Below are 24,090 nucleotides of genomic sequence, written 5' to 3' on the forward strand. Positions count from 1 at the left end.
CGAGGTTTATGAAAGACATGGATGGATGGATGATGTGCCTTCCTTTAATATCTAGGTAGATTGTTGAAAGTGGCGAGTAAGATGGAGGGCATTATCGATAACCCAGATCGACACCTCAGGTATCACACACAAAAAAACAAAAAACAAGCACTGGTCAAACTCAGCCTCAACTTCTCTCCTCCACTGATGATTTCTCGTGACTTTATTCAGCCCCGTCATCGTGAACAATCTCGTCTTCACTTACTTGTACTGCATACCCCGTGATCATCGCCCGATTCACCAGTACCAGTCCAAATGCTGCAACTAAGCCCCAATAGGCCCGTCGGTGCATCGGCAGCGCTAAGATCTGGCCGCTTCCAAGGAAATGCGCGGTCTGCACCATGTGAGGCCCATCAGCTGCCGCTAAGCCGATTCCACGACGTCATCTGGCGCGCATCAATTTTGAGCTGATCGTCGTCAGAAAACTTCTTCAAAACATCCGGCCTCGTCTCTGCCAAGAGCACAACCGTTTTTATGAATCAACTCGCCTCGCCTGTTTGCTTCGTGCCAAGACATCTCACCAAAACACGCGTATTCAGACGAAACCGGTTGCGGGAGATGGCTGGGGTCCCGACTATTCCGCCAATGTCCTTCATTTAATTCTCTGCCTCCGACTAGCTCAAACGAATAGCCAATTCCTTCAATAAACTCGGCTCAAGTACTCTTGGCTCATTCAACTCTGTCGAAACACATGAAGCGGACGTGGAGATAACACAAGAGTTTCCTCTTCCACAGGAGAGTTTGCGAGCCCTCGTCCTGACCGCCAGACGGCCATTAAACCGGAGCCGCGGAAATGTCGCCACCACCGCGCAATAGAAGAAACGGGGCTGTTGGCAAGGACCACGACCTGGAGGCTCAACTTGATGAGACTTTTAGTTCTGATAAGACGCGCAACGGTAGAAATGGAGTTGTTGGCGAGGACCACCACCCAAATGCCCACTTCGACGGGACTTCCCATCGTAGCAAGCCCACGATTGAGAACGACAATTGTCACCTTCAACCTACGTCAGTAACCGGGAGAAGAGTTTGCCAATAGCGACGACTACCCGCTAACACTGGTTACTTAGCCGATGGTGGTTTCTATCCTCCGTCTTTCCCATGATTGCCGGCACAATTGGCCCCATAGCTTCAGCATTCAGCATCTGTGCTTTAGTTTCGCCATGGAGGCAGCACTTCATTCAAGGAGGAGACCCTGACTCAGCGCCATATATTCCCGATCCAGCGTGGCATGTCTTACTATCTACGATCCCCTGCAGCAATAGATATTTCTGACTTTTCATATGTAGGTTAACGGCAGTGAACGCTGTGCAGCTGGGCATTGCCCTCATCTCCAACTTCTTCCTACTCTTCAATATGGCAAGGAGAATTCGCTTTGGTATAGCACAGCCTATTACCATAGTGGGATGGTACGAAGCTCACAGTCCCATGACGAGCCAGTGCAATGGTGCTAATGCTGCAACAGGTATTTTTCCGCCATCGTCCTGATTTGCCTGCTTTGTACAGGCGCTGGGCCTCTTGTTGAAGACCTTCCTTTCCCGCGGGATGAGATGATCTGGTCTCAATCATTTTATTACGGTATCTGGGCAGCCGTTCTCTACTTTATCGTGGCAACTCTCATGAGCATCACGTTTTGGGGAGCCTATTCAGGCCACTACCCAAAGGATTTTATCCTGACTCTAAGCCAACGCACTCTCATGCTCCAGACCATCTCGGTGCTTATATATCTCCATGTTGGGGCTGTCGTTTTCAGCAACATCGAAGGCTGGCGATATCTAGACGCCGTGTACTGGGCAGATGTCACTCTCTTCACTGTTGGCTTTGGTGACTTTACTCCTACGACAAATCTTGCAAAGGCACTGATGATTCCATACGCCATCGTCGGAATCATAAGCCTAGGTTTGGTCATTGGATCTGTTAGGGGTCTAACCCTCGAAGGCGGGAAACGCAGACTTCTGGCACGTATGGAGGAAAAGAAGAGGAGAAGAACCGTTCGCAGCATCACACGGAAGGGGAATGACGATCTTCTAGAACCCATCCAAGAGGAACCCGGATTACCACGCATGCCGACGGATAACAGCAACAAAAGCAACAAAAGCATCAACAGCGAATATGAGCGACGCAAGGCCGAGTTTGCTCTGATGCGCAAGATTCAAGCCATGACATCCACGCGAAGAAAGTGGATGGCTCTAGCCATCTCCGTCATGGTATGGCTCGTGTTTTGGCTGGTGGGCGCCGTGGTATTTATGGAGGCAGAGAAACGCTACCAAAACTGGACATACTTTGACGCTTTCTACTTTTCTTTCATCGCATGGACAACCATCGGCTATGGCGATTTTACAGTTGTGTCCAACGCCGGGAAATCCTTCTTTGTTTTTTGGTCCCTCATGGCTTTGCCCACCATCACGGTGCTCATCTCTCATGCGGGCGACACCGTCGTCAAGATTATCAAAGACAGCACCATCCGTCTAGGAAATGTCACCATTCTACCCGGCGAGGAATCTTACATGGCTAGTCTCAAACATCTCATCAGCAGAATGACTCTTGGGAAGTTCTTTCAAGCCCACTACGAAACTACAGACCCATTGATTTTGGAGTCGAAGAGGCATCACCTCCAGCGGCTAGCCAACGTTATGGACCAGCTCGAGGAAGAAGACCTTTCTGAACAAGAGAGAGAAGATGAGAGAGAAGACGAAAGAGAGGAGCAAGAAGAATCAAGAGGTCGGCCCGCGAATGTGCGCCATACTTCACAAGCGTCAAGCTTTACCTCCAAAGTCCGACGGTCTCTCTCGCGCCTTCGCAGTGCACACCAAAAGATTCCCACAGGGGCTGATTTGCATTTCCTTCTCATTTCTGAGATTCGAGTTGTTGCCAGTCATCTGAAAGAGTCCAAGCACCACCACTATGATTTTGACGAATGGGCGTGGTATCTGAAACTAATTGGGGAAGACGAGCATAGTTCGTACACGCATACGAAAGCGAAGATCAAGGCAAAGAAGCACAATAATTCTCCCGATGCAAGTGCCAACGAGGAGCCTGTGAAATGGTCGTGGGTTGGCCATCGCAGCCCTTTAATGGGAAGTCAAGGGGAGAGCGAATGGATACTGGAAAAGCTTACGGATCGGCTGCAAGAGTGTCTGTCGGCAGAGAGCCGGCGGCAACGGGGTAAGCGTAGAGGCAGTCGAGCCCATATTTAATGGATTTATCTTTGTAAATTAGTGTACATGTATATTGATAAATAGCAATTAAATAATAAAGTCATGGCAATAACGTCAACCCTTGAATCTACAAGTGTCATCTATGAATTTCGGAGAATTGGCAGAATGGAATGCCATGTCTCAGAAAGAAAGAATATGCTCACAAGTCTGATCAGCTCCCTAGAGCTCAAGTCAATCATCCAGTTACTAATATTATGCATGCTGTAGAATATCCAAGTAATGTCTTATCTATTGCCTGTGGTAAAGTCTCCTTCATTCAACTATCCAGGCATCGCCCGAAGCCTAATCAAATAAAGTATCCAAATCCACCGGTGGCCTGGCAATGGCACTCTTCCCTTGCTCTTGGTATTAGTGACGCGGTCAATGCCACCTTCGAACCTTTTGGTTGAACCAGTCTTTGACCTCTTCGTCTTCAATTCCGTCTAAAACGTCCTCCGATGCCATGGTCTGTGCCCAAAGATAGGGGATTGCCCAAACTTCCAGCATGGTTGCCCAGTAGCTTACCTTGTCTTTAGGAACGCGCAATCGAGCACGGATTAAGCTTTCAAGCAGAACCGGAAGACGCGGATAATAGAGGAAACCATTGACGCATGTGAATTTAGAATCATCTGCTGTATTCTGTTGAAGTTCCTCTCCGCCATGCAGCTCTTCTATGTCTGGTGTATTCTTTACATCTTGTAAGAGTTCCCAGTTCCGCTTGCGCTTTATTGGCTGTAAAGTCTCTGGCTCCAGATATGGTTCCTGCTCTGGAAGCGTCTGAGACTCTAAAAATGTTGTGTCTTCTTGATGCTTGTCCTCCTGGGGCGTGTCTTCTTGAATCATGTCTTCTCCTTGTGATAATGCTTCTTCTTGTGGTGACTTGTGAAGCCGTGTTGAGTTTTCCTCGTTCTGTGTCTCACTTTGACTTGGCTCTCTGCTTCCTAAGGCTGCTGTCCGCGGTGGACCAAGCTCTACGAAGGAAGGAAGGACGAGGGCAATAGGCTCATTCATAATGCTTACAGACTCTGGAGGAAATACAAAACGAATGGGATTATTGTCGATATCCTCATATTCCGGGATCGACTTTTTATGTATGCGCTGTGCGTTATCGTCCAATGTCTGTAACATGGCCGGGTCAGTGGAATCCCATGACCAGTCTGCACGAATGCATCCGGCTATCAGCAACTTTGACGCGGCGAGGTCACGGTCACATTCATTTACGATGAATATGTAGCCCTGATATGTCCGATTAGTATCTACACGAAGAGTCGTCTTCTCGAGTGGTGAAGCATGATGGCACCTACGTAGATGAACGTATATATATATATCCCAACACTTCGGGTCCAGATCCTGCAGTTTCTCCCTTCATTTTTCACTGGTCGATTCGATACTATTACAAATGTGCCTGAGTCAAATTTTGAAGAGGAATTACCCGGGGGTATATTATGCATGCGCCATATCCTCACTTTGTAGCACTGGCCTACACACTATCCATACTTTATTCGTACGAATCATAACTATACCATGCTACTGACTGACAAGTACATACATTGCTAGCTTCTAACTTTGTTCTCTCACGATGGACGAGGCCTCATTATCCAGATACAGCGCGAAAACTACTCATCTCACATTTGAATGCCTCGCCACCTATATCTCAGGGCTCAGAGGAACATGAAAATGGCACGGACTAATGCTAACAATATTGAGAGTGTTACTGAGAACAACTGCATACCGCACAGGCGTTCATTTCCGAGATCATATACTATTACCCTATCGGGTAGTTGCCCTGCATGCGATTCATTAAGGTTACTGCAAGGGTCCCAAAGGTTGTCATTAGCTTGTAAATAAACTGAAAGAACAGCCTGGGGTTTATAAAAGACATCCCCCTAAGTTTGTTCCCAAAGTAATGTTGTGAACGAAACCGTCCGCTTTTCTACAATTGGCTATCCAATCTCGATCTTTTGCTCTCTTTACAAATACAACCTTTATTTCTATCCTTGATAGATAACAAGGGCTGCGAAGTCTCCAAGCGCAGTTACAACACCCAGCAAAGATATTGTTTTATGCAACATTTATCGATGGCAGTTGCATTTTGCGATCAAGTGAGCAAAATACTTTCTAGGTTAGTTACGTCAGAGATCACTGTTGAACCGAAGTTTCTGCTTTCTAAGTGGCAAGGTGGAAAAGAAGGTGGATGATCTAATGAAAGGGAAAGGTTGGATTATTAAAATAGAAGAAGTTTTCTAACAGTAGCCAAAATGAAGAAACCTTATCTCACACCCAGAATGAACGATTGCTCAAGTCGTAGTAAAATGTAGTAGTGTCAAAGGTGTAACCCGCTTTATCCCCATGCAGTTGCCTCAATGAATAAAAATGAAAATATGTACAAGAATCGCATCCTCAATGATGCCCGAATCGAACGTCCAGTTAAGGAGTAGCAGTTGCAACGATTTTCTGCTCTCCGCTAGTCCGCTTCACGCTGTCGTACTCCCCAGAAGAAGGTTGCATCTTCCGCCTCTCCAAAAACTCCAAGATAGCAAGAACGGTGGTCGTAAGTTGAACCAAGAATAGCGGAATCAAGTTGTATTGCCATCCCCTCATGACTCGCAGATGGTTGGCAATATCGTTTCGTTGGCTTTCATCCGCCAGGTCGAGCTTCAGCATGGCTGGGAACCAGTTTTGAGGCGTCCACGAGTCGGGAGCATACTTGTGGTTGCCGGTTGTCGAAGCGATGTCGAGATCGATAGTCTGTCCTTTATGCGCATTCGTAACAGAAAAGACATAGCCGAGGGACCCAATGGTGAGCATGAGTCCCAGGACGAGAATGACAAGCCAGGCACCGTAGAAGAAGGACGTGGCTTTGGCTCCGAGAATGTTGGGCCGGCTTCTGAGGAAAAGAACGAGGGAGCCCCCTATGCAGATGAGGACGATTGCTGTTCCTGCCGCGCCGTTGCTGGAGTGCCCTTGGTCGACCAAGAAATGTTTCGGTATGCCATAGAGATCGAAAGTCGAGCCGTTGAAGTTGACAGCAAACGTGCCGCTGGCAGTGTTGTGTAGCCATGCCACCATGCTGGTGATGAAGGCCAGCTCGAGGACGGCATCAATGAAGAGCACGCCCATGGCGACAGCGAGAGCGGGAAAGAGTGCCATCTTGACGGAGAACACAGTTTGCTGCACTGCAGTCGGTAATTCAATAATGAAAGAGAGAAGAAAAACCTGACTGGTTAGCCCACCAACTATTGACTGACTAGAGAGATCCCATCTTATATTATATTTTAGGCCTTACGATGTCCGTACCCAAAATCCCGTTTGATAGCCCAATCGCCGTTTGTCCCATGTTAGTGCTGACCGGGTGGAATCAGTGGCTGAGGTACTAGCCAACACCAAAGGCAAGCTTCCCTGCTTACAAGCATCGGTAAGGCGCAGACAAGATACCAGACCATGTGTAAACGGCTGAACACAACGTCCCGAAGGATTGGCAGTGGACCAACACGCATACTCTAAATTTCCGGAGTTTGCCTTACCGCTGGGGGCCGTGGGCCTGGGAGCAGCAGAGCCGCATAATCGTTCTCATGACTGAAGGCTTTTGGGATCCACAAGCATCCTTGGGGCTAGAAGAGTTTTCTGAATGTGAGAAACTACAACTACATGTGCCCTGTTGAACATGAGCAGTGACTGCTAGGGTCGGACGAACCCAAGCCATGTCCAACCCACCCAACTTCAGAGGTTTAAGCTTGTTTTGGTCTTGTAGAAATTCCCTAAAGAGAGTTTGTGACTGATGACATTGTTCACCGACGGCTAGTTGTGTTTACACGGGGTGGCTGTTGAGTTGAAGGAGCGCCCGCTTAACCTGTTTAGTTATTGATTTCCGTTCACACGCATACAGTTTGCCAAACGCTGCCCTTCTGCCAGCCATTCACAGCTGAACATGACAGCGAGTTGCGCAAAATCCGTGTAATATGCGGGCCTCCTACTGCACGGATTTCAGCGGATTCCCTGTTTTTCCAGAGGCACGCATGAATCTTGTTGGTAGCCTTGCCTCGTATCTGTAGAGAGCCGTTCCCACGCGTACACAGTGTGCTACACTATTGTTTTGGTAGTTGGCTCGCCCCGAGGTTGAGCTGGGGTACCACACACAACAAGGCTCAAGACCGATTCCTCTCAACCGCATCACTCCCAGGAACTCGTAATTTCGGCTGTGCCGGTTCTGGACAGACGAGCAGTGCTTTTGCCCACCCCGCATCTGGTCTGAACGAATTGGAGGCATGGAGCGGCCCGGACATCGTGCTGGTTGCCTGTAGGTTGTAAGGAGAAGTTGAGCCACTTGTACGAAAGTGCAGGGGTTGTTCAAGGGCAACGGCTTATGGCAATGCTGATAAATAGCGGCCGCTGACTGCTATAAATAAGGTAGATATGTTGTAACTTTGAAAATCCGCCACCTACGATTGGAGGAAACCTATAGCTTACGTATCCTCGCATGTTCAAGGTGGAATTTCACTTTGCAGGCAGAATACATCGGGTAGCGTCTGGCTCCATGGCACATCAAAAGTCTTTTTCATAAATGCGTACGAGTCGCACGATGAAATCAAAAGAGCCTATGTCATGCACTGCATGCGATCGGGAAGGAATTCCGTGACACTGCAGTCGGCCCAACGAATCTACCCGAGTCTAACAACCATAGCTAAGAATATCTCACAATCTCATGATCAGCTGCATGTGGAATCGTAAACAAACTAGCTGTACTCCATAAGTGAGTCCTCCCATATGTGAGGGCACCGCTTCGAAATATTGCGTTTCGACCCCTAGATAACATGTTGATTCCATGATGCAGACATTCTGGCTTGTACATTCATTGGCATCCCACTGACTGTATTTAACTAGTATTAACGTTTCCAAAGAAATCTTCTTGGCATTCATGGATTTCTATTTCAGATCGTAGATGTCATGCTATTCGTAAATCATAGATCTGTGCGGTGACCTGTATTTTCAGGGGAGACGAGACCCTGACTTAGTACCTCCAAACAGGGAGGTTGAACCCCAGCCTTGTTTCTCCTGAGGTTTCTTTAGCCACTATGGGAAATTTGCCCGCCAGCACATCTACTATTACAAGGTTGATGACAGACAAGATGCCGAGGTTCTCGAATGCGGTTGTTACGCACAGCGACATTGAAAGATAATACTCCATTTTTTTGTTTTCACTAAATACCGCAGTTACCTCAACCCTAGAACTCAGAGGTTGCAGAATTGACAGCACATCGGTTTGTGCCCAACTACAGCAATTGTCGTTGGTCTTGTGCTGTGGTTTATGTTACATGTATACATGTAAAGAATCGCAAGTGTTTACTCAGAGAGAGTACAGCGCCACTTGTAATGCCCATCCAAGTAGAGTCTTTGCTGTAAGCTCACCCTACCAATGGGGCTCAGCAATTGCTCGTTACGCATCTGATGGGTCTCAATATAACTTTTGGCTAAGCCTGATGTTGTGAGACTCTACCGAATCCTGTCTGACGTGGAGATGAAATTCACCCGCTCATTTAGAGTGAGAATGTTTCAACACTCTATGTAATCCAATCGCGTCATATCAGCCTTGGATTCTTTGCTGTGCTACGTCTCGATGAACCACGATTAGGTTCTTATCAATACTGCCGTTCCACACGAGAATCAGGCTAACATGAATGGTTGAGGAATATGAATATATATTTAGTACCAATGCGTGTTGCACGCTCTCCTTTGTGTAATAATGCGGATTTGAGTTGGGGAGTCAGTACCACCGCAACACACGAAGATCATGACTGTAAGGTATTAATGACGACGAATGCACTGATATGATCGCCCTTTAGCGCGGCATGTCATATAAAAATAGATCAGGTTTGTCAAATGGGACATGTTCGAAAATAGTTACCGGATTAGGAAACTAAGCACCGAACTCTCTTCCATGGTGGTGCCGCGCGGTTGATCAATATGGCTTAATTGTTGCTAAAATTGAATAAATCACCACAGGAAAGCCGCCTCGTCAGTAAATGCTGGGGGTTATTGTGCGCATACTGAGAAAATTTAGCTCTGCCTTGTGTAGATGTGGCTCTTCAACTCTATCCCCGCGAGCTGGTTGCTACAATAAGCACCTGATTCGTCACAACTAGAGAAACAGAAAACAGAGCACTATCAAATAGCATGCAAAGATCCTTAGAGAAATCTTGGTTATATAGTAAATCAATGAAGGGAGTGGCTATCCAGCAGTCCAAGTGTGCTATCCCGCATCCTGTGTTCCAAATTCAAGCTATTAATGATACCATATGCTGGATGAAATTAGCAAAAAGTGGTAATAGCAACAGAGAGAACTCAAGGAACCGGGTATTGACGACTCGGGTAGTCAATAAAAGGTGTTCTTCTGCATCTTGTTCTGGCTGTGTACTAGGCTTCACCCAATTTGGTCAATGGAAGCTCAATAAAGATTTGTGGCAATACACGGAAACAATAACCTAGAGTGATTGTGGAAAATATTTATACATCCATGGATGGTTTAGTGAAGATGGGTTAGTACAAAAGCATTAGTGAATCCTACGATGACTGAGCATTTTGACTCAAGGCGACAATAGCGTTTAATGGTGTTTACAGGAAGTGCCGCCATCGCCATTGTTCCACCAGTTGATGTAGCTCTTGACGATTTGGGGGTCGAAAGACGGCAGCGCAAAGACGAGCTTAGACTACATGTAAAGTGGAGGCAGAGATTGGCCTCTCTTAACCATGAATTCTAATTTTGGTTGGTGCAATGCAGATCCGCGCATCTCATTGGTGACCTTGGCAGCGGAGCTGAACAACCGCAGTCTGACGATCCCGAGGCACTTTCAATTTCCATCCTCGCATTTCATCACCAGCCTTTTCCTGTCCTGTGTTGTTTACACCGCATCTCCTCTGTCAGGCTCAAAGCATCCTCAATTCCCTCTCCCTCCCAACCGCACAGACCTAGGTCTGCTCTTCTCCTGCATGTCCTTGTCCAGCCTTCCCTTTGAGCTCCGCTCCCTCATCTGGAGCTTGGCCGTGGCGCCTCGCCGCATCATCAACATGCGCGCCAAGAAGAGCAATGGCAAATTCACCAAGAAACAGCGCCAAAAAGGCAAGGATATCCTCTACGAGACAACATCAACGTCGCCCCCGGCACTCATGCATGTGTGCCGCGAGTCTCGTCAGCAAGCGCCCTACCAGCGCGCATTTACCGCGGGCACCGAGCCGCGCTGGACGTGGGTCAACTTTGAGCTCGACATCTTCTGCGTCTCGAGCCTCTACGCCATTGAGGACATTGTCTCCCACCGATCCGAGGTCCAGCAGCTTCAGATTCGGACTGACGACCACCCTGACTGGTACGAGTCGGCCACCAGATATAATGGGCTGTCTGGTCTCGACAAATTGGACAGCCTCGGGGAAATTCAGGTCGTGTTGGAGCCTGGCGATTTGATGTGGGGAGACGTGTTCGCCGACCAGAACTTTGGATGCTGTCCTAAAGACAACATCACCTTCCTCGACGAGGGGTCTGGGCTGGTCCTCACTGGCTCTCAGCTGAAGATGGTGGGAGACTGGCGGATAGTGTTCTCGTTTGACAGCGAGGGGAACCCGCCCGACCCGGATAGGCTCTCGGAAGAGATTAATCATGCCCTCGACGATTTTTGGCACATGACTCTGGCACAAATGCAGGAGCTGAATTGAAAAGTGTGAATCTGCTACTAGAAATGTTATACTACATAGGTAGTCTGCAACAACACCGAGTAGCGATGCTCTGAACAAGTACGACGATCCCATTGGGAAGGCTTCGATGACAAGTTCAGGATGTTTCAGGCATACGTCAAGCAGCAAGTGCCCGGTCAGATCAATGCTGCCATGGGCAACCGAAAAGCCGGTGGCTGCTTCGCTGGCGGCCGGGGCAAGGCGGCCAGCGCGAAGCGTGGCATGTCGTCCAAGGATATTGATGCCCTGGGCAGTATCAAGGACAAGGTCAGTCAGTTTGACGCTGTGGAAGTGACGTCTTGTAAGATCCAAGCCCTATTAGCGGTGATCTGTAGGTGATAGATCTCTTACTTAACTATCATCTACGTCGTTGGCAGTTTTGTGGGCGGTTATTTACTCGTCGGTAACGTTAGTCCTCCCAGTTTCGAAGCTGCAAAATTCCCTCGAAGACCAAGCGTAGCCTCATGGTGCACCAGCATCGCATATTTTAAATATATCTTGAATGTTTTTTTTTAAATAAACCTTAGACTAAAGAGTCGAAAAAATCTTTTAGCTCTTTAATTACACATGCGTGGCCAAAAGACATCAGGAATAGCTGTAACGCGGCTGTTCAACTTCATGTCATAATCACTACCCTGGTTACATGTAGTTTAGCTATCGTCCTAGATCAATCGATGAGGCACCAGGCGGAGTCTTAGTGCCGGCTACAGAAGCGGAGATGAAAAGAGAGAAACGATTCAGCCGTACGCTGAGGGAGCCTGACCAATACTGCTTCTCGCAGGCACCTCATTGCCTCAGCAAGCGGAGAGAGGGCTTCCATATTGGTCCCATTTGTCTTTTTGATTGAGGAGGGCTTGTCTCAGCTTAATTAAGAAAAAGAACAAAGTATGACACTTAATAGGACCGTATATTAGCAAATTCAGTATGATACAGTAACAATTATGCTACAAGCGTATACTCGTTACCACAGTAAACCCATTAAATACATCCATCGATCTCATAAACAAAGAACCCCCACGTAAATGAATCTATGTCTAATCTACTTTCCCACAACATTAGTCGTGTCCCATCGAAGGTATAATTTCATAATATAGACAAGACGAAAAACCCAACGCCCTAAGTGCATGTACAAGAGCTGGATCAATTGATAGTTACTCCACTCCACCGTGCTCGTGTCGCGCCTTTGCGGTTGCTGCTTGACAGAGACGGCCTAGCTCCTCAATAAACGCGTCCATCCTACGCAGATATTCGAGCTCGTGGGTCGTGACTCTGTGCATAGGCATGCTTCTAATGACTTTGGTGGCCGAGGCCAACAGGTCTATATCATGCTCGGCATATTCGTGTTGAGGATTTCGTAAAAGATTGAAGAAGACGCTCAAAAGGGCTGAGACAGGGTAGAATATGAAGACCCTAGCGGATACATGGTTAGAATGACAGATTTAAAGATTCTAAATACAAAAGAAGAAGAGGAAGTTGGAGTATAATCTCACCAAAACGCTTCACCGGCCAGTCGAGGTGCAGCTTCCCTCAGATAGATGAGAGTCGATCGACTGGCCTCGACAGATAAGTCAAGACTGGACTGTAGGCCAAAGATCATTTCCTTCCCGGACTCGCTCCAGTCTACCACACATCGGCCACTCGCGCAATGTATCATGTTCAAGAGATAGTGGTAGTCCAAGTGCAGCTCGATATGCAGCATACTGGTGTTTATGTTCAGAGTGTCAGAAAGCTTGACATGTTGGCGAATAGATAACGCGGGCGCGTATTCCGGTGGAATTGAAGCACGCCAGTTTTCCAGGTCCTCGTCAAGTTCACGGATGGTACGGAGGAGCTCAGCATCCGACTTTCGTAGCGAGCCGGCAGAGTAGAGAGCGCTAACAGCCTTGGACTTAAGCAGACTTAGACGTAAGTCACTAGGGAGAAATGGCACCTGGGAACTGGTTGTGGCTGAGAAAGCCTCTTCCGAGAAGCGGTTTTCGATATAGTCTTGGGGGAGGGTAAGATCGCAGAATTCGTCGCTGATGATGGGAGGCTGGCCGTTTCTCAAAGCTATGTCTTTGTCAAAGAGATAGCAGAGCCAAAACAGCCTGCGGATTTGGCGCTCCTCGAGCTCCTGAAAAGTGAGGTTGGTAGTTTTATGCGGGTCGTTGGCGATAGTGTGTCCTCCAAGGATACAAACGGTACGGCATGCAATAGAGTGATACATGCACGCCCCCTGCAAATGACCGCATAGTGTCTCATTGAGGAACTAGGAGGGTCAGAAATGAATCAAAGGTGAGACCAAGATACCCAGTCATGGAGGACTTACCAGCATGACCATTACTTGCAAAGTAGTGAGGCTCGCGTCTTCAACAAAGTCTGATATCATCAGCTGCGCTTGCTTGGCACAAGCATCGCTGTCAACAAGCTTGGCAGCGTCCTGGGTAGCAAAATGATGGCTCGTGACACAAAGAAAAGCAAGGACACAGGCTTTGCTACCAATCTCCTCAATCGTCGCATCTGTGGCTGGCGCGCCATACGCTACTCGCATTGTGTCCTCGAACAACTCGCGCTCCACCACAGGGAAGACGAGACGAAAGTCAGACGCTATAAACGTATCAAGCAACGCCTGTGTAATCCATCTTTCCGGAAGTTTTTGAATCTCAGCCTGCTTCGCAGGCCCCTTCAAAGACTGGAGTGCTAGAGCTGCAGAGGGGACATGGTTTGTTTCTTTAAAAGCGAAAGCATCGTCATTACGGAAATTAGGCCATAGCCCTGTTCTTGAATATATCCATTGCTCTCCAAGAGAGGTGAAATGGGGAATGCCATTTCGGGAACAGATGGCAGCAAACTTCTGGCCTGAAAACCAGACCTGACCTAGGGGAGCAGCGCCAAGCTGTCGAGGCGACTGCGAGTTGTCATTGGATCGACAGAGCGTACACCTGCCGTGGGTTATCTTCCTATGAAAATTGCCGGAGCCGTCAGACGGAGCCAATGAGGCCGGAGAGGCGGCAGCGGGAGCCGCAGTAACAGAAGTAGCGGCAGAAGTAGCAGCAGCAGCAGGAGGAGGTATCTGCACGCCTTGCTTGATGGCTTTGGCTCTGGCTATGCCTTGTTCTATTCGCTCAAGGCGTTTGACAAGACTCTCAGTTGAGCTCCTGTAACACAGTCTTTGTAAGCGGAAATGCGAAGACAGCAGTGACAGGTAAAGTACATACTTAGTTTTCTTCTTCCTGCCCCTAATTCGGTTAAGTGTGCAGGGGAGATCATGGTGTCGGCACCAGTTGCATAGTTCATCGTGTTCGGATCGATCGCATTGGATCTGCCACCATCCATCAGGTATAAGCGTGAGGATACATGTGTATGTGCATAAGTCTAGACGCGATGGTGTATGTGGATGTAGGATAGATGAAGGTAGAGACAACATCAAACTCGAGCAACAGACAGGGCCATCATTTTCAAAAACGAGACTCGGGGTTGTGAATCCATTACCTTCCGCTTATAACAAGCGTCGCAAGCACGCCTTTCAGCCACCATGCTCCTGGCTTTGCCTGACCTGATGCTTGTGTTTGCTAATCGGATAATGATACAGCAAGTTGCTACAATCAAGGTTATCAAGCAACAGGCAGATGCTTTTGGTAATATGAGGGTCTCGGAGGGAATTGATCTTTTGCCTTCGGGCATGGAATAGGCTTTTCGACTCGGCTGACAGCCCGAGATGCGTTGCGCTCGGCGTTGCGCGTGCTGACTCAGCGGAGGTTTCGCTCAAGCGGGCCTGTCCGAGCAGGCGCTAGTTGCGCTGAGGTGGATCGAGCCAGGGTTTAGCCGGAGGCAGGAATGCCGAGTTGATGCAGGGCGTCGGAACTCTGCTGTCAGAAACTCGGAACAACCGCAAACCAGCGCTGCGATAAGGCTTTGGGTGCTGGCGGGATCCTTCGGGGGTGGTGAGTTAATCCTCTGGGGCTTGATTTGATTACTATCTCGAGTTGATTTGCAATGCGCCAGCACCAGCAGCTCCTGCATTCGGCCGAGAGCGACGTGGCTTGGTAATACACCACAGCCTTTGACGACATCCGGAGACTTTGGGCACGCTGAGAGAGGCCTCGTGAAAGGGATTTGTCCGCTTAGTCACGCAAGTACAGCTGGAGCTGGGCGTTCGGCGTTCTAGAAAGGCGGCAGTCGAACGAGCCGCGACCCCGACAATGGAGCCGTCAGTTGCTACAGCGCCCACGACTGCAGCATGTGGTGCTACTGTTCCTCCTGGAGAGATTGGACGCCAGTATTACAGCGTTGGGATGAAACATGGATTACCAATGCAGTGGTTTCCTTGGGATGGATGAGATGAGATGCTCAGCCGGGTACACCTTCACGTCACCACCATGTGGCAGGCAATCAAATCCCAAGATCAAGTGCTTGCATCATGACAAGATCCGGCGATGTAGGTAGCCGGGAAAGGGAATGGGCGATGCTACCAATCTATCTTATCCAGCTCCAGGGTACGCAGGTCTGAACGACGTGGTTCGTCAGAGCAAGATCTAGCTGGGTCCTGGCCGATACTACCGTGATCATTGCTACAGGGAGCAGTACCAGTAGTGCGGCAGCGTCCAACTGCCGCTTCACCTCCCTCTTGGCATCCATCCAGTGCTCGGGGCATCGTGGGATGCCTAGGATTTTCGCCCACCACATGCCAAATGCAGCTTCATCACACTGACTAAGCGGAGCGTTGAAGTTTTGAGCGAAGGGCGGAAAGCCGGAACGGGCGTCAGGGGAATTTAAGCTCGTGGGGCGGCTATCCGAGTGCGAACAAAGAACGGAAGCGAGCTTGATTGGCACGTTCCGCCTCCGTGTCTCTAGGCCGCGTGGACGGACCTTTGGCTCAAATCCTGATACAGATCCTACGACTCCATTGGTTGACTCACACCAATCATCCTTCCAGCTCCATCGTGGCCATGGCTTTGTTTGGGATTGCTCGTACAGGCGAAGCCGGGCCCCATCTCGGCCTTCTTGTCAGGGCCGAGGTCCACCGAATTGGCTCAACATTGGGTTTTGACAACGAGGCATGGCTGGAGCTGGGGCTCTTAAAATGATGACTTTTCTTCGAGACGGTTTCTTCTTTTCTTCTCGAGTCTTGTTTCAAACACAACCCATACTCTCGCTTCAACATCATCCTGTTATAGTCCTTTTGTTAGTGGTCTCTCGCCACTAACACGGACTCGGGATCATCATGAAGTCCACGTACGATGAGACTTTGACAGACGTCAACATGTCAGAGACCGGCAAAGACGCTGTCGACAATACTTGGTCGATGAAGCCGGAAGTTGTCGCCATCCAAGAGCGTGACAGTGCTTCTGGCGCTCCCCGTCGAGAACTAGGTGTCACTTTCCAGAACCTTACCGTCGAAGCTGTCCGAGCCGATGCAGCCATCCACGAAAATGTTGTTTCTCAGTTCAACATCCCAAAACTGATCAAGGAATCTCGACAGAAGCCGCCTATGAGAAAGATTCTCGACAACGCCCACGGGTGTGTCAAGCCGGGAGAGATGCTCCTCGTTCTAGGTCGTCCGGGAAGCGGATGCACAACTTTGCTCAACATGCTGGCCAATAGACGGAGTGGATACGCCCAGATTTCAGGAGATGTCTCCTTTGGCTCCATGAAGGCTGAGGAAGCAAAGCGCTACAGAGGCCAGATTATCATGAACACGGAGGAGGAAATCTTCTTCCCATCCCTGACCGTTGGGCAGACCATGGACTTTGCGACGAGATTGAAGGTCCCTTACAAGTTGCCCAACGGCATCACAAGTCAGGAGGAAATCCGTGAAGAATCGCGCAGCTTTTTACTGAAATCCATGGGTATCGAGCATACCGTAGACACAAAGGTCGGCAACGCATTCGTCAGGGGTGTCTCGGGTGGAGAGAGGAAGCGAGTTTCCATCATTGAATGTCTTGCATCCAGGGGCAGCGTTTTCTGCTGGGATAACTCAACTCGTGGTCTTGACGCTAGCACGTAAGTATCATATGTCTGGCCTTAATACTTGGAAGTTTTAACTGATTCAATCCTATTAGTGCTCTCGAGTGGGCCAAGGCGGTTCGAGCGATGACGGACGTTCTCGGTTTGGCCTCCATTGTTACCTTATACCAGGCTGGAAACGGCATCTATAACCTCTTCGACAAGGTTCTCGTTCTCGATGAGGGCAAGGAGATCTACTACGGTCCCATGCGCGAGGCTCGCCCGTTCATGGAGAGCATGGGTTTCATCTGCGACGATGGTGCCAACGTGGCTGACTTCTTGACCGGTGTCACTGTGCCCACTGAGAGGAAGATTCGAGACGAGATGAAGTTCAAGTTCCCCCGAACAGCTGGCGCCATTCGCGATGAATACGAAAAGACACCATTATTCGAACAAGCGCAAGCTGAATACAATTATCCTACCACATCGGAGGCCCAGAGCAAGACCAAAGCGTTCCAAGAAGGAGTCGCCATGGAAAAGTACAAGGGACTGCCAGCCTCGAGTCCGTTTACTGTGAGCTTTGGTGTCCAGGTACAGACTTGCATCAAGAGACAGTATCAGATCATCTGGGGTGACAAGGCCACCTTTTTCATCAAGCAGTTTTCGACCATTGTACAAGCACTCATCGCCGGCTCTCTCTTCTATAACGCTCCCGACACCACTGCAGGCTTGTTTGTGAAATCTGGTGCCTGTTTCTTTGCTTTGCTCTTCAACGCTTTGCTATCCATGTCTGAGGTTACCGAATCCTTCATGGGGCGGCCCGTTCTGATTAAGCACAAGTCATTTGCCTATTTCCACCCTGCAGCCTTTTGCCTTGCCCAGATCGCGGCCGATATCCCTGTTATCTTGGTGCAAGTCTCGGGATTCTCCCTGATTCTGTACTTCATGGTTGGGTTGACAATGTCTGCGGGCCACTTCTTTACCTTTTGGATTGTTGTTGTGGCCACCACTTTTTGTATGACCGCCATGTTCAGGGCCATCGGTGCTGCCTTCAGTACCTTTGATGGTGCCTCCAAGCTGTCTGGCTTGATCATTGCCGCTACAATCATGTACAATGGCTACATGATTCAGAAGCCGCGAATGCACCCCTGGTTTGTCTGGCTCTTCTGGATTGACCCGATGGCCTATGGCTTCGACGCCATTCTCTCCAACGAATTCCATGGCAAGATTATTCCTTGCGTCGGTACCAACATTGTTCCCAATGGCCCCGGCTTCACCGACCCCGGTGCTCAAGCTTGCGCTGGCGTTGGAGGTGCAGTTCCGGGCCAGACGTATGTTGATGGTGACTTGTATCTCAAATCACTGTCTTACAGTCACTCGCATATTTGGCGAAACTTTGGCATCATTTGGGCATGGTGGGTTCTGTTTGTGACTATCACTATCGTCTTCACGACTAAGTGGAAGGCGTCATCGGAGAATGGACCTAGCTTGGTTATCCCCCGAGAGCAATCCAAGGTTGTCAATGCTCTGCGTCAAGCGGACGTCGAAGGCCAGGTTACTGAAGGTAACATCTCAGAAAAGGATGATACCAACGTCAGCGGTCAGTCCGATAGCAACTCTACTGATGACACCGCAGTGGCAGTCCAGGGCAACCTCATTCGAAATTCCTCAGTCTTCACCTGGAAGGATCTGTGCTACACTGTCAAGACCCCAACTGGTGACCGTCTACTCTTGGATCATGTACAAGGATGGGTAAAGCCTGGAAACCTGACCGCTTTGATGGGATCGTCTGGTGCTGGAAAGACCACGCTCCTTGACGTTCTTGCCCAGCGAAAGACTGAAGGTACTATCCGTGGCTCTATCTTGGTTGACGGTCGACCGCTTCCAGTCTCATTCCAGAGGTCTGCAGGCTATTGCGAACAGCTTGATGTACATGAGGCGTATGCTACAGTGCGAGAGGCTCTTGAATTCTCGGCGCTTCTTCGACAGAGCCGCGACACACCACGCGAGGAAAAACTGGCTTATGTCAACACCATTATCGATCTGTTGGAACTGCACGACATTGCCGACACCTTGATTGGTGAAGTCGGTGCTGGATTGAGTGTTGAGCAACGTAAGCGTGTCACAATTGGCGTTGAGCTTGTCTCCAAGCCCAGCATTTTGATCTTCCTTGATGAGCCTACATCCGGTTTAGACGGTCAATCCGCCTACCACACTGTCCGCTTCTTGCGAAAGCTCGCTGCTGTTGGCCAAGCTGTTCTTGTCACCATCCACCAGCCTTCTGCTCAGCTGTTCGCTCAATTCGACACCCTTTTGTTGCTGGCCAAGGGCGGTAAGACTGTCTATTTCGGAGAGATTGGAGATCAAGCAAGCGTTGTCAGGGACTACTTTGCTCGTTACGATGCTCCATGCCCGACCGAGGTGAACCCTGCTGAGCACATGATTGACGTCGTCTCCGGAACACTTTCGCAAGGCAAGGATTGGAACGAGGTTTGGCTTTCCTCGCCTGAGTACTCCAACATGACCAAGGAACTTGACCAAATCATCAGCGAGGCTGCGGCGAAACCCCCCGGCACCGTGGACGATGGTCACGAATTTGCCACGTCTTTGTGGGAGCAGACCAAGCTTGTCACTCATCGCATGAACGTCAGCTTGTTCCGCAATGCTGATTATGTCAACAACAAGTTTGCGCTGCACATCTTTTCGGCTCTCTTCAACGGTTTCAGTTTCTGGATGATCAAGGACTCTGTCGGTGACTTGCAGCTGAAGCTGTTCACAATCTTCAACTTCATCTTCGTCGCCCCAGGTGTCCTTGCCCAGCTGCAGCCCCTCTTCATCCACCGCCGTGACATTTTCGAAACGCGCGAGAAGAAGTCCAAGATGTATTCGTGGGTCGCCTTTGTGACGGCACTGATTGTCTCCGAAATCCCATACCTCATTGTCTGTGCTGTCCTCTACTTTGTGTGCTGGTACTACACCGTTGGTTTCCCCGCCGATTCTCAGCGAGCCGGAGCGACCTTCTTCGTCATGCTCATGTATGAGTTCCTCTACACCGGTATGGGTCAGTTCATTGCCGCCTATGCGCCGAATGAGGTCTTTGCCGTCTTGGCGAACCCCGTTGTGCTTGGAACCCTCGTGTCCTTCTGCGGTGTATTGGTTCCTTACGCGCAGATCCAAGAGTTCTGGAGATACTGGATTTACTGGCTCAATCCCTTCAACTATCTCATGGGTAGTATGTTGGTCTTTGATCTCTGGGGCCAGGACATCAAGTGCTCCACTCACGAGTTTGCCACCTTTAACCCTCCCAACGGCACAACTTGTGGTGATTACTTGCAGAGCTACTTGGCAGCAGGCCCTGGTGCCGTGGCCAACCTGATCAACCCCGGCGCCACGGCCAACTGCCAAGTTTGTGCATTCACCAAGGGCGAAGACTACCTCCGAACTTTGAACCTGAAAGAATACTACTACGGCTGGCGCGACGCTGCTATCGTGGTACTGATGGTGTTTAGCTCGTACTCTCTGGTGTACCTGCTGATGAAGCTCCGAACAAAGATGTCAAAGAAGGCCGAGTAGATGAAGATGATACTCGATAGCCTCTTGGAGCGAGTCTTTTCTGTTTACCTCAAAAATCTCAGCGACTTGATTTAAAAAGTCATGCATCTCTCCTGACATGGGGAGATGGGTTTTCATTATATATCTCTTTTTTTCCTCCTTTCGGGATGTCGCAAGTACCAAGATAGATATGGATACATGGTTATATGGGCATTAATTATATGATAGATCGCTTGTAAAGCAATTGTCGAGGCAGTTATGGGGTATGTCGGGGACGCGTATGACTTTTTCTTACGAATTCATGTTTTGTTGAATACAGACAGACATTATCATAGCATAAGACTCTAAATCGTTTATATAATAGCAGTCTCCTCCCTTCCTTCAAACAGTTTCTAAAGCATAACAGCTCCTCTAGTAGTGGTACACGCTGGCTAACATCCATCTCATAACATTCGTTGGCGCCTCACGTTGTTTTACTTGTTCGGAGTATCATGGAATGATGCATGACCCCAAACATGTTCAACGGACGCACAATATCAAAGCCAAAAGACTCGTAGAGAGGTCGTCCCTGCGGTGTTGCCATCAAGTAGCAGTCTCTGCCCTCTCTTGTGGCCTGCTCAACGCCCCATGTCAGAAGAGCCCTGCCAATTCCCTGTCGCTGATAGTGTGGGTCAACCCCAATCATATCGAGATCTGTTTGCGCGTTAGTTGGTTGAGGTCCCATGTCTGGTTTATACAGGAGTACCCGTATATAGAGAGGAAACAGGAGGGGGGATGACGAACGCCACACGTCTTTTAACCCTCTGTCGCCAAACGTGGCTTTATGGTCTTCTTCCAGGATCGTCTTGAGCTCGGCGTAGACCTTGAAATCAGTCACATCGGCCGGCAGCTCAGGGTCTGCAGGGGGGGCGGGAGATTCCTCGGACCCAACCGGCAGATCCCATATCGCATAGCCAACGATTTGGTTGTTCAGAGCGGTATCAACTGCCACGATGGTTGCGCAGTTTGGCGTACTGAAGCCTACAGTCTTCCTTAGCCGGCGCCACGGCTGCGATGCTTGTCCATCGGGAATATCTTTCGGCTGAAGGTGTAGCGGGAAGACTTGGCGCGTGATCCAATCGGTTGTTGGGTGGAACGCTTGGCCGGCGAGCCGCGCGATGGCGGGGATTTCTTCCTCGGCGGCCTTTCTTATCAGGATTGTCATTTTCTTTTGAAAAGACTTTGAGGGGAAAAGACAGAGTATGTATGATTATATTTTGTCAAGTTCATTCGAAAGGGGCATAACGGCGGGGCGTCATGTTTTGTCTTATGCTGTTTCCAACCTCTGTTTTCGCGGAGGGCCGAAATAAATTGATTACGGGCCCAGCTCTCCTTTTTTTGTTAGCGAATTCCTGGCATTATGAATCCCGGAGGGCACATTTGAGCTAAAGTAGTTGGCCGATGACTTTGGTGTGGCTACGAATACACGGCAAAGTGGGCCGATGGAGGAGGGGGAATCGATGTGAGTTCGGCCAACTCGAGATTTGGAGCGGCAAATTCACGTTGTCATGTTGCAAGTCTACTTGCATTTCGGACTGGAAGCTGGAATTATTCCGCGTAAACGTGCTGTGAGATTGTCAGCTGATGGGAGGACATGAATGTATGTTGAGCCAATGATGATTCCTAATCTGACAACCATTGGGGAAGCATAGGTTGTGCCCGGATAATTGCCTATCTTTCCGGGGAAGACGAGTTTCTGTAGTATTATCTTGCCTAACTCACAATAGATTCCATTCGTCTATCGTCGAAGACGCACGCATCGTTTTAACAATGCTGTTAGAACGCAGACCTTGAGCGAAACAAAACCTCGTGCATAGTTGACAAGGAAAGGCATTTTAAAATGACTCAAGACAGGTTGCTGTACCATGGAACTGCATACGTTCAAGGCAACGCCTCTGGCCCTCTCGTCGCAAGCAATCTTGAGTTGAGCTTCTGGGGAGGCGTTGATCCGCTGACAAGCGAAGTCATAGACCATCACCACCCGTTAAGCGGAAAACACTTTCAAGATGCCATACTAGCCATTCCCGGTGGTCGCGGCTCTTGTTCCGGCAGCGGGGTGTTGCTAGAGCTGTTGCTGAGTGGCAAGGGGCCAAAGGCTCTGATATTCTCAAGAAGGGAAGACATCTTAACACTTGGAGTGGTAGTTGCGGAAGAAATCTTCCACAAGTCTATTCCAGTCGTTGTTTTGGAGACGCAAGACTTTGAACAGCTGCTGGATGCCAGCTATGTGGCTGTGGATGGAAATACAGTCGCGAAAGTACAGCTTGGGGGTGCATCACAAAGCACTGAGCACCTTACCACTAAAGCTCTGGATACAACTCTTGGCTACAATATTGAATTGTCTGATAACGATCATGCGTTTCTTAACGGGTTACATGGCCAAGCTGCTCAAGCTGCCATGCGAATCATCTTGCGCATGGCTGCTATGGAAGGGGCCTGCAAGCTGATAGACGTCACACAAGTTCATATAGATGGCTGTGTCTACACGGGACCGGGATCGCTCAGCTTTGCAGAAAGACTACGTGACTGGGGAGGCAAAGTCTCAGTTTCCACCACCCTCAACTCGATATCCGTGGATCAAAGGCGTTGGCGCGCTCAGGGCGTTGCATCTACATTCGGTGAGGCGGCGGAGAAATTGGCCGCGGCTTACACAGACATGGGTGCACTGCCGACTTTTACCTGCGCCCCCTATCTGCTTCCTAGCGCACCCAAGCAGGGCGATCAAGTTGCATGGGCCGAGTCTAATGCCGTTGTTTATGCTAATAGCGTTCTCGGGGCGAAGACTATGAAGTATCCAGACTTCCTAGACTTGTGTATTGCGCTGACGGGGCGCGCACCACAGGGAGGATTGCATATAGAGAGTAACAGGCGGGCTTCACTTTGTGTTGAGCTCCCTTTTATTCGGGAAGCTGATGTTGACGATTCTTTTTATCCGTTGTTGGGATACTATGTTGGAGGGATTGCTGGGAGTCGCATACCGGTTATTGTAGGACTTGACGTTCTTCATCCTTCGACAGATGATCTCAAGGCATTTGGGGCGGCGTTTGCCACCATGGCAAGTGCTCCAATGTTTCATATGGTTGGAGTGACGCCGGAAGCTGCCACACTGCAGGATGCGACTGGCGGGAGAGGCGACATTGAATCCATTCATTTTGATTTGAGGCAGCTCGAATCGGTTTGGAAGACGCTCAACAGCGCACAAGACGGTTCGCCTGTTGACCTTGTCTCACTCGGAAACCCGCATTTCTCTTTCGCCGAAATGAGAAAACTGGCGGAGATTTGTCGAGGAAGGGAAAAGCATCATGGAGTCGCTGTTATGGTGACGTGCGGAAGAGCAACCTATGGACTGGCAAGTCAAGCCGGGCTTGTTGAAGAACTGGAACGATTTGGAGTTCAGCTCATCACTGACACATGCTGGTGCATGATTGGAGAACCGGTGATCCCAGTAACTGCAAAGGTAATCATGACGAATTCTGCAAAATATGCCCATTATGGGCCAGGTCTTACGGGGAAGAGGTTTTATTTTGGTAGTCTTGAGAGCTGTGTTGCAGCGGCTTGTGATGGTTTCTATGATAAAGAGAATACCCGGATTCGTTGCTAGATGTAGAGACGGAAGTAATCC

At 49.3% G+C, this 24,090-nt stretch overlaps 9 protein-coding genes across 9 annotated transcripts; 5 read left to right on the forward strand and 4 right to left on the reverse strand.

Annotated features, from left to right (window-relative positions):
- Positions 1-832: 832 nt before the first annotated feature.
- Positions 833-3,278, forward strand: Triagg1_1552 (uncharacterized protein; the record flags this gene model as incomplete). The annotated part of the gene is made up of 4 exons (XM_062895635.1): positions 833-1,044; positions 1,326-1,445; positions 1,502-3,201; positions 3,256-3,278. The coding sequence occupies 4 exons, from the start codon at positions 833-835 to the stop codon at positions 3,276-3,278; spliced, it is 2,055 nt and encodes a 684-aa protein (XP_062759891.1).
- A 336-nt stretch (positions 3,279-3,614) lies between these two features.
- On the reverse strand, positions 3,615-4,361 carry Triagg1_1553 (uncharacterized protein; the record flags this gene model as incomplete). Its single annotated transcript, XM_062895636.1, has 1 exon — positions 3,615-4,361. One exon carries the CDS (start codon positions 4,359-4,361, stop codon positions 3,615-3,617), a length of 747 nt encoding a protein of 248 aa, XP_062759892.1.
- A 1,299-nt stretch (positions 4,362-5,660) lies between these two features.
- Triagg1_1554 (uncharacterized protein) lies at positions 5,661-6,353 on the reverse strand (the record flags this gene model as incomplete). The annotated part of the gene is made up of 1 exon (XM_062895637.1): positions 5,661-6,353. One exon carries the CDS (start codon positions 6,351-6,353, stop codon positions 5,661-5,663), a length of 693 nt encoding a protein of 230 aa, XP_062759893.1.
- A 3,624-nt stretch (positions 6,354-9,977) lies between these two features.
- On the forward strand, positions 9,978-10,934 carry Triagg1_1555 (uncharacterized protein; the record flags this gene model as incomplete). The annotated part of the gene is made up of 1 exon (XM_062895638.1): positions 9,978-10,934. The coding sequence occupies one exon, from the start codon at positions 9,978-9,980 to the stop codon at positions 10,932-10,934; it is 957 nt and encodes a 318-aa protein (XP_062759894.1).
- A 120-nt stretch (positions 10,935-11,054) lies between these two features.
- On the forward strand, positions 11,055-11,412 carry Triagg1_1556 (uncharacterized protein; the record flags this gene model as incomplete). The annotated part of the gene is made up of 2 exons (XM_062895639.1): positions 11,055-11,253; positions 11,330-11,412. 2 exons carry the CDS (start codon positions 11,055-11,057, stop codon positions 11,410-11,412), a joined length of 282 nt encoding a protein of 93 aa, XP_062759895.1.
- Positions 11,413-12,103: 691 nt separating this feature from the next.
- On the reverse strand, positions 12,104-14,267 carry Triagg1_1557 (transcriptional regulator family: Fungal Specific TF; the record flags this gene model as incomplete). Its single annotated transcript, XM_062895640.1, has 4 exons — positions 12,104-12,362; positions 12,443-13,200; positions 13,261-14,089; positions 14,146-14,267. 4 exons carry the CDS (start codon positions 14,265-14,267, stop codon positions 12,104-12,106), a joined length of 1,968 nt encoding a protein of 655 aa, XP_062759896.1.
- A 1,888-nt stretch (positions 14,268-16,155) lies between these two features.
- Triagg1_1558 (uncharacterized protein) lies at positions 16,156-20,450 on the forward strand (the record flags this gene model as incomplete). The annotated part of the gene is made up of 2 exons (XM_062895641.1): positions 16,156-16,934; positions 16,994-20,450. The coding sequence occupies 2 exons, from the start codon at positions 16,156-16,158 to the stop codon at positions 20,448-20,450; spliced, it is 4,236 nt and encodes a 1,411-aa protein (XP_062759897.1).
- A 442-nt stretch (positions 20,451-20,892) lies between these two features.
- Positions 20,893-21,633, reverse strand: Triagg1_1559 (uncharacterized protein; the record flags this gene model as incomplete). Its single annotated transcript, XM_062895642.1, has 1 exon — positions 20,893-21,633. One exon carries the CDS (start codon positions 21,631-21,633, stop codon positions 20,893-20,895), a length of 741 nt encoding a protein of 246 aa, XP_062759898.1.
- A 675-nt stretch (positions 21,634-22,308) lies between these two features.
- Positions 22,309-24,069, forward strand: Triagg1_1560 (uncharacterized protein; the record flags this gene model as incomplete). The annotated part of the gene is made up of 1 exon (XM_062895644.1): positions 22,309-24,069. The coding sequence occupies one exon, from the start codon at positions 22,309-22,311 to the stop codon at positions 24,067-24,069; it is 1,761 nt and encodes a 586-aa protein (XP_062759899.1).
- Between the last annotated feature and the right edge of the window lie 21 nt (positions 24,070-24,090).

The sequence above is a fragment of the Trichoderma aggressivum genome (genome assembly GCF_033847375.1).
Source record: "Trichoderma aggressivum f. europaeum strain CBS 100526 chromosome Unknown scaffold_003, whole genome shotgun sequence".
NCBI classification, from domain to species: domain Eukaryota; kingdom Fungi; phylum Ascomycota; class Sordariomycetes; order Hypocreales; family Hypocreaceae; genus Trichoderma; species Trichoderma aggressivum.